We start from the raw sequence: 12,695 nt of genomic DNA, 5'->3' as shown, positions 1-12,695 counted from the left end.
GTCTTGAATTCTTGAAAACATTATTTACGTTTTATTATTATTACTACAGTATTTTATAATAAAGGCAAACAAAAACAAGGGTAAACAAGAATAATTGGATGTCATGTAAATACAGTAAAATTAACAACAAAACGAGGTTACAGGTCGAAATGATCCCTAAAGTGGCGGAACTACTTTTCATTATGATGTTTCATGACGACTTCCTTTACCAGACGAACGAGGTTCGTTTGTTTTGCTGAGAGTTTTTTTCAGCGCATTAATAATTGAAAACCGGTCCATTCTCGTACCGTAACGCTCGAGCGGAAAGCTTTAGCAAGCGTTACTAAAGTGCTTTGAATTGAACTTTAACGATGTCACCACTAAACGTCTTTAAACGTATTTGACAGTAATGGTCACATGGTTACTAACTGTGAGCAGATTTATAGTTTCGAAGATATTTTAGTGAAAGTGATCGTATCTTTAGCTCGCCTCTGATTGGACTGGGTTCCGATCGTTAACTAGCTTACTGTTGGCATCAGTTGTGTGTTGTAGTGAATCAGGTGAGCAGCGATATGTCAGAGTCCGGTCACAGTCAGCCCGGGATGTACGGACAGGGGCGCAGGAGGAGGCGACGCCGGGGAGACAGAGATGCTGGACCTCCGGGACAAAATCTGTCCGGTCCCAGTCGGGATCGAGAATATCAACCGAGGGAACGAAGGGTAGCTAACCCACAAACACTGCGTGTTTAACATTTGCACATCAGAATAGTGACCCACTTTAATTTGTCTGTTTAGGATGGGAGCGAGGATCCACCAGGCCCACTCATTCAGAAGACTCCCATCATTCTTGCAAAACCCCCTGGGGAAAGGGTACGTTGGCATGTCTCAGATTCTAAGTTCTTATTGTTATTTTCCTTATTGAACACAAACAATAATACAGTCAATAATAATGACATCAGAACATTTTGATTTGTCTAGGAGGTAGTACTTTGCTTGCAGGATTGTCAGATTGAAGTTAGAGTATGCATTATGTGAAAGCAAACATCATGTTATCAAATTTGAGAACAAAGTGAAACAAATACTTTTACATTAATTCATTTAGCAAACACTTATCCAAGACAATGTAAGGTATTTACACATTTGCTTCTTTCCACAACTACATTCACAATGCCAAAACAAATGAGTCACTGTTAAAAAGTAATCATTACATAAAGTACAGTTCGTATACATAAAGCTCTTCTACCTCTCAGGTCATTCCATCTATTCACTTGTTGGATCTTTTTCAAGGCCAAGCCTTCACAGAATACACCTGTCGGTGGAGCTCCGGTCCTGGAGAAGCCCATCATGCTAATGAAAGCCAGGGACGATGGAGGGAAGCCGGGCACTCCTCCAGAAGCGGCAGCTCAGCCCTCTGGTCCTGGGCCCTCCAAGATGGAGAGGGAGGGGCAGCGTCCCACCCAGCCTGTGTACCAGATCCAAAACAGAGGAATGGGTGCTTCTGCATCAAGCAGCGCTGTGGACCGTGAGCTATATTAGATTTCACAAAAATAACTTTTTATTTTCCTTCTATAAATGTACTCTACTTGGACGCACTCATTAAGGCCAAATTATGTGTGCAGAGAAAAGAAAAGTAAATCTTGAATCTTTTCATATGACTTCCAGCCATGGTTGGCCAGTCTAAACTCCTCCCTCCGGAGAAGATGAAGCACAGCATTAAGCTTGTGGATGATCAGATGAATTGGTGTGACAGTGCCATTGAGGTGAGTTAATGTTGAGTGAATTTAGTTGATTGTGGAGCCATTTTATTAAATGATTTATTAGTAATCTCAATATATTGTAGTGTATGTACTTAAAGGATGTTGTGTTGCAGTATCTGAGGGACCAGACAGATATGTTGGTGGTGGGAGTCATTGGCCTGCAGGGAAGTGGGAAATCTACCATCATGTCACTATTATCTGCCAACACTCCTGAGGAAGATCAAAGGTAAGGTTTGTCGTAACGCCAACAATGAGCTCAAGCTTGTAAACTGCTCGTCCATGTGCGAATGATACATTCATTTAAAGTGGAAATGGTTAACCTTTTAACTTTTCACCCCCCCTTGTGTTTCCAAGTGGTATCATTGTTGGTTCCGTCACCGTAAACTGGATAACTTTCCGTTTCCCTCAGAGCTTAGCAACAACCAACAACACAAGACACACTGCATTTTGTTTTCCACAGTTACAAAATCTGCCATTTCCGTTAATTGGGGATAGTAATTACAAATAACTGGCATTAATACTCTTTGGGAACTGGGGCTAGCTACCGATAGCTACCAGACAAAACAAAAAAATATGTTCCTGATGCCAGTATAGTGAACAAAGTAAAAATTACTGTTAGACTTACAGGACAGTAGTTACAGTGCTAGACCAACCTGTACTATAGATATACAACTATAGCATTGTTAAACCAGTGACGGCACCAGAAACGTATCATATGTAAGCATTAAGTAGTTAAATGCTTTGATCAGGGCTTCAATAGTCTGATAAAAAGCAGAATATATCATATTGAATTTGTCAGTCATGGTACACAAACATCTCACCTATTATTATAGAGAGGAGAATATGTTTTGGCTTTAATACAAATGTATGCTTAAGATAAGTTAACTGTGTACTGCCTGCCACAATTAGTCTCTCTGTTCATTTACTTTTCATATTGTTAAGTTGAAACGGTAGAAGTGTGGTGCTCACCCATCAAAAATCTAAATTTGTAAGCTGCACTTACAAAGTGAAGGTACTCTTTCTGAACACACGGGGGCGATATGATAAAGCCCGTCTGCTTGTGTAGAGTCGAGTCGAGTGTTCTAGCTAATCATACATTATCTTTATTATTATCTTATTATTATTATTATTATTATTATTATTATTATTATTATTATTATTATTATAATAATTTGGATTTATTCAAATCAGCTCAGTGTGTTGCACTGCACAACGTCCACACACCAGACAACCATATAATGAAATACTATTTGTTTAGGGAAAAGTAGAAGTTCTAACCAAAACACTTATTTAGGCCTTAACACCCTATCTATGCATTTATTAGATTACAGGTCATTTAGTAGACGCTCTTATCCAGAGCGACTTACAGTGAACTAACTACAGGGACAGTCCCCCTGGAGCAACTCGGGGTTAAGGACCTTGTTCATCCCTGGTATTGAACTCACAACCATCTGGTGTTTGGAAGCCGTACCACTAGGCCACCACCACCCACGTCTTTTTTTTTTTAAAAGGTTAACCAGTGAAGTTCCTCTAATTGATGTGATGTGTGTTTGTTTGCACAGAGGTTATGTATTCAGAGCCCAGACTCAAGAAATCAAGGAAAGAGGAGGAAACCAGAGCACAGGCATTGATTTCTTCATCACACAGGAGAGAGTCATCTTCTTGGATACACAGGTATGAATGAAGTGATTCGGACACAGTGACCGCTTCTCTTTCTTTTTCTGTACTATTTTCAATTTGCTGAGTGTAAGCAAGAACTGCCTGAATTGAAATGTCACCTTGGAATAGAGAGTAGTTACAGTTGGAGTGTATTTGGTTGAGGATTGATGAGTTGTGTGTGTGTGTGTGTGTGTGTGTGTGTGAATGCCTCATTTGTTTCTTCAGCCAATGCTCAGCCCATCTATTCTCGACCACCTCATCAACAACGATCGGAAGTTGCCTCCGGAGTACAACCTCCCTCACACATATGTTGAGATGCAGGTGAGTGGCTGGCCTGCATATGGCAGTGGGTGAAAACAGTAGTTGTTTATATGGGGAAAACAACCTCTAGGGACCTCTGGTTCACTGTTTAATGGTTGTTATTATTTATTCTGTATACACCCATTCACATGTGACCACATTAGTACTCTCTGTATAATCTGTCAACAGTCTCTTCAGATCGCCGCCTTCCTGTTTACAGTGTGCCACGTTGTCATTGTGGTTCAAGACTGGTTCACTGACTTAAACCTCTACAGGTTGGTACTTTCTTATCTGCAATGGATCTGTGTTATAGTTACTGCCCAGATTCAGTGAAAAAGAAAGAAGAGGGTAACTCTCAAATCCGCCCCCCCTCCTCCCGCAGGAATGTTGAGTATTTGAACTTGGTATTGAGAGGATATTTGTCTTCTGCTTTTTCATTAGCTCAATAATGTTTGTCCTTCAGGTCTTGTAGACAACAAGTGCGGTCAGAGCCAGAACTGTTGAGAATGACTTGTTATGTACCAGTATAACTGGTGCTCATCTGCTCCAATACACCAGTATCTGTTAAAGACACCCACCTGAACAATTCTAGTCAATCATTTGAATAACTCTAACCTCATGGTAAGATACTTTCCCTGTCTATACCTTATCCTATTTTAACTGAAAACTATGGATCTGTTATTTAAAGCAATAGCTGTATTCAGCTTGGTGGTAGTTGAAGGTCCAGGACAGCGATACTGGAAAGTGAAAAAAAAAAAGAAAAGCATTGAAACCAAAAGTAACAATTTACAGGTTTTAAATGAATTCTTTTATTTTTGAAGTAAGCCTTAAAACAATATTTATATGTCCACATGTATGTTGAAAGCACGGGTGCTCACTTTAATAATTCCTTCTGTCTATATGGGCTGCAAAGACCTTTCAATGTAAATGAGGGGGGGGGGGACAAAATTCAGTCCTGTATCTATCAAAGCAGATGGGTATTTTAGAAAGAAAAATGTCCACTGCTGCCATGTACACTCCGGTTTCTTTCACTTACACAAGATTTGAGTTTGAATGCATCCTATGTCTTAATGTCTCATGAATGCAGATCTTGGTACCAAACAGGAAATTTAATGTTATGTTTGTGTTTAGGTTTCTTCAGACTGCAGAGATGCTGAAACCTTCCACTCCGTCTGCAAGCCACGACAGCACTGGCTCTTCAGGCAATGACGATGGAGCGGAGTACTATCCTCATATTGGTGACTTTTTAAAGCAGAAACGCACAATGTCACACACCAACAAGGTTTCATGAATTCACAATCAACTTCTATAAATTCCTCCCTCCTCCAGTGTTCCTCCAGAATAAGGCCAGACGGGATGATTTCTGCCCAAAGAATCTGAATAACATGCATATGGCGGTGGACAAATTAATGGCCCACTCCCATCTCAAATACAAAGGTTCAAGAATATTCTCTTCATACATAAATATATTGTGTTCATGCTATCATTGTTTTTAAGGGCACAATCATGTCTAAAAGTGAGGGGGCTGGTATAATACCATGGATATGATTAGTTTTTTATATTGTTTTATTTAGCCAGGAAGGTCAACACAAAGGAAATAGTAAAAGAGGAGAGACATGTAGGCCATACAAGCAATTTCAATAGAAGGTCGAGTCGAAGGTTATGTAAAATGGCAACGTGATTTGCAACTCATTCCATGCCCAGGATGCAGAGAGAGATAAAACAGTATTTCATTAACAAAATAGTGAGGCCACAGCTGTTCTCATTTAATTGCATGACGTTTGTTTTTAGGTACATTGTCCATGCTAGACTGCAATATATTCCCTGGCTTGGGGCAGGACTATCTGGCAACTGAAGTCAACATGTTCCTCCTTCCTATGCAGGAGAATGATGGGGAGGATAATCTGACTAAAGCAGGTTATTGAGAATTTATCTTTACATAAAGGAAAAACTCAGTTGTCCTCCTGTATATTATGTAAAATATAAATGAATCTTTATACTGGGTTTAGGGTCGGGAACATACCCGCTCTTCTCTCTGCTCCCGGGGTACAGAGGACATCCTGCCTTCTCCACCATGGTTTCAAAACTCCGCAGCCAAATACTGGCCATGCCCCGCTGTCAGCTGTCACACACCATCCTCACTGAGAAGAACTGGTAAACATCACATTCTGCTTTTTCTCACCTTTTTATTTATAATCTTGTTAACCTCATCTGTCTACCACTAATCAAAAACAGACTGCTTTACATTTCAAAAACAACACAAAGCTACCAAACACAACAATATAAATGTTATAACGGCAAGGATGTCATTTCATGAACAGGGCTCCTTCTCCAACGCTGTATCCAGTTATCTTTATACATTCACAGCCCCCCCCCACACACATACATACACACACACACACTCACACACACACACACACACACACACACACACACACACACACACACACACACACACACAAACATTTCCTGTCTGCCTCTCTAATATACACATCAGTTTAAAGCAAAATGCTCAAAATATAAATCTCACTAAAAACATCCAAACACATATTTTTTTGTCAAGGTGAACACACTTTCTGGTCTTTATAAATGTCTCGTGTTTTACAGGTTTCACTACGCAGCTCGTATCTGGGATGGGGTGAAAAAGTCCTCGGCCCTCTCTGAGTACAGCCGTCTGCTCTGCTAACACCGAGGTTGAAGTGCTGTTGAATAAAATGGCATTTGCAAGCTTATGTCTGATATTCAGGTCACGAAAACGAAAAATGTGACTGTGAAAGTGGAGATGGTCGCACCTTACAGGAAGGACAAGTGAAAATGGAGGCCTGGTCAGTGGTGAAGAGTCCGATGTAATGCAGGACACCTTCTGTAGACTTTGGTCGGCATGAAAACCTGCGGACTCTTGGCGCTCCGTATCAGAAAGTTGTGTATCCATGCCACGTTCAGCAGACAGCTGCACCCTGAACATCAGTGGCCAGAAAGAAACAGAATACTTGTATGAACATGTTTTAGCAAAATGTGATTTTATTTTTTTAATTTGCAAACCATTATTGATTTATGTTATGTTGTAGTTGAAGTTTTGGTGTACTGATGGTGCACATGTTTTTCTGAGATGGAAATATACAGTTCAGCATTTTATTTGATTTCAAACATTAATAAATAAATCAATCGTCAATTACTCAGAAATAAAATGAAGCTCTAGTGTAAAGTATTTTTTATGTTTGGTTCATAAGCTGCAGGGTGCTTTTCATTGCCCTCTTCTCGTACAAGGTGTTACATCATTTCACAAGACACTGGTATCTGCTGCAACACTATGATACTTAATACAACACTCGTGCATATGTAGCTTTCATTTTACGTTAAAGAAATCACAAATTTACAAACACCTTCAATTGCCATTAAACCTGTTTAATCTGGATTTTCTTTGTGACAGCATAGACTAAGAAATTAAATTTAAGAGTTGGTGCAGGTGGGAGAACACTTTTTGAGCAAACAGAGATACATCTACACACAGTCCTGAGGTTGCATTTGAGGTATATGACAAACCTTTCTTCAAAGTTGTGTGCAAATCTATAATAACATTCAGATATCTGGCTTCTGTTATAACCCAATAGACTCCGAGAGGTACACATACTGTACATCTCACCTAACTACCTATAAAGTAAGATTTTGGACGATTGTATCAAACTACAACCTCAAGTTGTCGAAGCAGGAATGAGGGAGTGGTCTGAGGATGAAGTCAACTCCTAACAGATCAAACTCAAACTCAGTTGTGTCCTGCCATCTCAAAATGCATCTCCTCACGCTGATCTTTGGGATCGTGCTTTTCCCTAAAGGCAAGTTTTTCTTCTGTTATCTTTTTTTAATGTATGTAGAAAAGTCAGAACTGCGCATGACATCCACCTTCATGCTGTGTAACCCATTTTTGTAGCTGTACTCATAATTTGATTTAGTTTATTTCAGAGTTAAGGTGTTCAATTATTGTGTTCACCTCTTGTAGAAAAGAAAAGTAGATTATATGTTTTACTTATCTGAGTTTTGTGTTTTCTCAGCCTACACCCTGAGTTGTTATTCGTGTACATCGGGAAGCTCAGATATCTGCACAGACACAGAAGAATGCCCTTTGCAACGTCATCAGTGTGGTGCAATAAGAGTCACTTCATATCCAGGTATTGTAATTTGTGGTGCATTGTTTATATTGCAATACTGCTTTGTGGTGTTTACAAAGGTTCCACTTTCTCTTCTGTTGCAGGTGATCTCAAACTGGATGAAATCAACTCACAAAGCTGTGTTTTGCCTGAAGAGTGTCTTGAATTCTCAGTTAACTTTGGAATAAGCAGAATTACCAGCGAGTGTTGCACTTCTGAGCTCTGCAACTCCCAACCTGCCTCTGGTAACTTACTTATATTGTGTTTTGGTATTTAGATTCTTCTTTGCACTGAGAGCTGCTTTTAGTTGCATGAGTAAAAGCTGTTAAAATGTGAAAACGACTTCCTAAGAGTTAGTGGTGTTTGCATTTTCCATGTTTCAGATGATGAATAATGACTTGTTTGCTTTTTGTTTGAACATTTTGTTGTCTTGTCTTGTGCCAGATATACATTGTGAATGTAAGTATAGTGGATTGATGATGTCAGTCCATGTATCAGAACCTGAGACAATATGTTTGGAGCAGATGTGGTTAGAGAAACACGACTCAAATTCTAAGACGAGCCAGTATGAGGAAAATTACTTTTCCCTACATTCCCAACTGTTATAGAGAAGCCCAAGCAAATCACATGTCACACAATTTCCAACTGTACTATTGTTTTATTACCTTTGTGCCAATCATTATAACAGCCTACTCTAAAAACAATCTGCTTTATTTTAAGATAATCATATTCAAATCAGTCAATAAACAAACAAATGGCATAAATATTTGCATGTTGTAGACATGTTTATTTGAAAGCTGTTCATCAGCAAGGACACACCAACAAATCATAAGAAGAAAAGCATTGCATCCCCAACAATATGAACCATATTCTATGTTACAGGCCGCAGCAAGACCATTCCAAATGGTAAGAAGTGCTTCCAGTGCGATGGACCGGATGGAAACTGCACCACAACTCTAAACTGTGAGGGGAATGAGGACCACTGCATCACATCAACAGGTAACAGGGCTGCAGCATTAAACATTTAACTGTTCCATATATTTCCTTTGCTCAGAGTGGTGTGTAGTGATTCTAGTAGATGCATTAAAACTTTAAGCTCACACCCTGAATTTATTTTCATTCCCTCAGTGAAAGTAGGAAATGAAAAGAAGACCATGAAGGGCTGTGCCTCCAAGATGGGGTGCTCAATGGAAATTGCACAGATATCCCAAGTCATTGGAGCGGAAGGGTTCTGCTGTCAGGGGATCTTCTGCAACAGTGCCAGCAGCACAAGTGCTGGCCTTCTGCTCCTGGTGGCACCGCTGGTCTCTTTGGTCGTGCTCTCTTAACTGGTGGAGACGGCAGCATCACTGCATCACGGCACTTTGCATGGCCTCAAAGTGCTCACATTATTTTAGAAAACAAAGCCTTAAAATAGAATGTAAGTAACAATATGGTTTGCATTGGTCTCTGGCCTCATACAGTTTCTAACCAGCTAATTTGCTTATTTTTGAGGTGTTGCCTTTGAAGACAATAGCAACTGTATTGCGCAGACAACAGCTTTCTGTTTTTCTTTGGCAAAACAAGAAACATTTTAAATGATATATATTGAAGCAAACGTTTTTTGTTTTGAGTGATATTGTTAACCTGCAACCTATTTTTATTTATCAAGAATATTTTGATGTTAATGAATAAAATAAAAGCTCAATAAATACATTTCTTAATATTTTGCTGTTTATTTTGCTTATGCTACTGTGTCTCATTTAAAAGACATTTTTGTTATATAACCATTCAGAATACTTAGTTTTTAAGTTGGTACATGTAATAGTTTGCATGTAACAATTGCAAGTGTGTTCCTATGTTTGAAATACCATAGCTACCTAAATGCATTTTTCTACTCAACCCAGTCAGAAATTGAGTGGCCCAGGCATGAGTTATGCATGTCCAACAGGCCAGAATTACACAAGTAATGGTCGTAACTAGTGATGGCGAGATGAAGCTTCATGAAGCATTGAAGCTTTCCATCCAATTGGTTTGCATATGTGCCGAAGCTTCATGGTGCTTCCTTTGCTCTACTGCGCCATCAAGTGGACAATAAATGTAAAACCGGTGAAGTGCAAGGCTGCAGTAGATTTAAAGTATCTTTGCCCTGAAGATTCTTTGACGCACACATATAAGACTGAATATAATGTTCTATTTAAAAATAAAGATTGATGTTATTACGTGTTATTGAGAAGAGAGTGCCTGGAAAATAATGTGGGCTTTTTACGCCTTTTATTGATAGTGCAACTTTGACATTTAGCCCTCAAATGAGTAGTGCTAAAACTTGTTTGTTTATTCAATTTTACCCAGGAACAATTTAATGCTTCGCAACCAGAGATAGTTATTGTATTTTACTCCATCAAAAATGGACAAGACATGATGATGGGTCCTAAATATCATCTGGTATAAATGGCACAGATAGTGAGAATTGCCCAATTGTGATATGAATAAGTGATTTAGTAGATTAATTCAATTATTGAGATTATTTTTGTTTCGGATCTGTATATAATATTACATAGAAAATTTGCACTGACATCAAGGTGAAAAGACAAACACGTGTCAAAATGGGGATCGACCTCCGGCAATATTATAATACTTGAAGATAATATTATAATACTTGGAGATATAAATATTTACGTTGACACCCCCTCCTGTCACTATGCAGCCGAGTTCCTACACATTCTGGACTGTCTCAACCTCACACAACATGTTTATGTCCCCACACACACACACTAGGGGACACACACTTGACCTTGTCATCACAAACTCTGCCCCCATTAGTAATCTATCACAATGGAGCTGCCACTCCTGCTTCCCCACACTAAACCCAAGCATCAAATCCATTTCAGAAATCTGAAAAACTTCAACCCGGAGAAAGCGGTCTTCCACTCATCCCCCTCCCTTATCCTCACCAGATGATAAGTATTCCTAAGATCAAGCTTCGTAAATATCTTAGCATCTTTTAATAGTTCAAAAGCCGATGAGATAAGAGGGAGGGGGTACCTGTTCTTAATGGTGATGTCATTCAGGCCACGGTAGTCGATGCAGGGAGTCACTGACTGTACCGGAGATGCAGGATCCGCAGGTTGAGGGGATCTCCGGACAGAAACAGAATGAAGACAGCTTAATGAGAAGTCCTCTCCCCATCCCAATACCCTCCCGGTGGACCAATCCATTTTAGGATTATGTTTCACGAGCCAGGGAAGCCCAAGGATGAGGGGGTGAGACGGGGAGTTAAACAGGTGGAAGCTCAGGAGCTCCGTATGACTCGGGTCAATGGTGAGCTGAATGGGTCGAGTCCAGTGAGTAACTCTGCACAGCAATCGACCATCCAGCGCGTTGGCCTTTAGTGACTTTGGCAGAGGGTTAGAGTCCAGGTTAAGTCTCTTTGCCAATCTCGTCCGCCTCCGAATCCACCAGAACAGGATCAGGGAATGTCTGGGATGGCGTTTGGATCAGAGCCTGTGTCAGAGGTCTGGAGCAAAAAGCAGAGGAGGTGGTTCGGCTCAACAGGACCCTCCTTCTCACTGGTAAGCCTTTTACTGGACATGTAGAGACAAAATGTCCCTTCTGCGAGCGGTACATACACCTTCCCTCCCGTAGGTGGCGCTGATGCTCCTCGGAGTGAGCTTGGCTCTAGAGAAGTGAGCTGATCCTTGATGATGTCAGCCAGCCCATGGAGGAAAGCGTCGAATAGGGACCATGAATTCCAGCCACTGTCAGCTGCCAGAGTCCGAAACTCAATGGCGTAGTCGTAGACTCTGCGCCTGCCCTGGTGCAGGTTCATCAGCACTCTTGCAGCTTCATTTCCGGGGGTAGTATGGTTGAAGAAATAAAAAGTCCCAAGGAGCCACAGACAGGAGAATCTCTGGCTCACTCTGCGGTAGCCCAGGCCTCAGCTCTGCCAGATAAATGGGAGATGATGTACGCCACCCTTGATCGTTCCGGCGGGTATGAAGCCGCCAGCAGATCGAAATGCAGCCCATACTGGACCAAGAAAGAGCTCCCGGAATCCCCAGAGAACCTCTCTGGTCTGGAGAGATGAGGAAGCGGAGCAAACAGCGAACCCACAGGAACAGGAGCAGGAACTGGAACGGCGGCCGGAGCTGGCGCCGGGATGGAGGACGGAGCAGTGATGTGCCATCAGCTGCAGGAATTGGCCCGACAGCAGGGAGATCTGATCACCAATGGAGGCTTGGAAACCCTCCTGGTGCAGAGACAGCTCTTGAACCCCCTGGCCGATGGCAGAAATTTGCTCATCATGCTAATGGGGTCGAACCACCTGAGCCCTCAATGCAGAGCGCACCTGGCTAGAGTCGGCTCGGTCCATAGTTTGGCCAGTTCGTACTGTAATGCCGGTTGACAGAATAGGACTCAGACACAGGGGAATATCCAATATACCAATCTTTACTTGCCAGAAACAGGTTCGGTACACGGGTGATCAATGGGAGACAGGCAAACAAATCTGACAGGAAGCAGGCAAAAAGGCGTAGTCCAAAACACAGGCGGAGATCAGGAATAATCAAGAACATGGAGACATTTAGAAAATGCTGGGACGTTTGGTAATGAAAACACAAAGACGAACTGGCAACAAACAAAGGGGCTGGAGTGCTATATAAAAGGGAGAGACTAATGAAGGGAGTGACAACAGGTGAGGTGGCTGCAGGACTGATGGAACAGGTAAATATAATCAGGGCAGGAAGTGAAGTTGGCAGCAACGAAAGGAGAGGTGAGTGACAAAACAAAACAGGAAACAGATCAAATGAAACTACAATTAAGGGAGAGGGCGGGATGTTACACTGGACCCCTTTCCCATAGCCCTGGTCAAATCCAAC

At 41.2% G+C, this 12,695-nt stretch overlaps 1 protein-coding gene across 1 annotated transcript; it reads left to right on the top strand.

Annotated features, from left to right (window-relative positions):
* The first annotated feature begins 216 nt into the window (after nucleotides 1–216).
* On the top strand, nucleotides 217–6,902 carry smg9 (SMG9 nonsense mediated mRNA decay factor). Its single transcript, XM_029451298.1, has 13 exons — nucleotides 217–698; nucleotides 774–848; nucleotides 1,266–1,500; nucleotides 1,641–1,738; nucleotides 1,849–1,961; nucleotides 3,298–3,409; nucleotides 3,620–3,715; nucleotides 3,884–3,969; nucleotides 4,826–4,932; nucleotides 5,024–5,131; nucleotides 5,486–5,611; nucleotides 5,704–5,848; nucleotides 6,302–6,902. Exons 1-13 carry the CDS (start codon nucleotides 552–554, stop codon nucleotides 6,378–6,380), a joined length of 1,527 nt encoding a protein of 508 aa, XP_029307158.1. The 5' UTR covers nucleotides 217–551; the 3' UTR covers nucleotides 6,381–6,902.
* Nucleotides 6,903–12,695: the final 5,793 nt, after the last annotated feature.

This window comes from Cottoperca gobio, chromosome 16 (genome assembly GCF_900634415.1).
Source record: "Cottoperca gobio chromosome 16, fCotGob3.1, whole genome shotgun sequence".
In the NCBI taxonomy this organism is placed as follows: domain Eukaryota; kingdom Metazoa; phylum Chordata; class Actinopteri; order Perciformes; family Bovichtidae; genus Cottoperca; species Cottoperca gobio.
The sequence above is the reverse complement of the archived record's forward strand: the minus strand, read 5'-3'. Positions and strand labels throughout refer to the sequence as shown.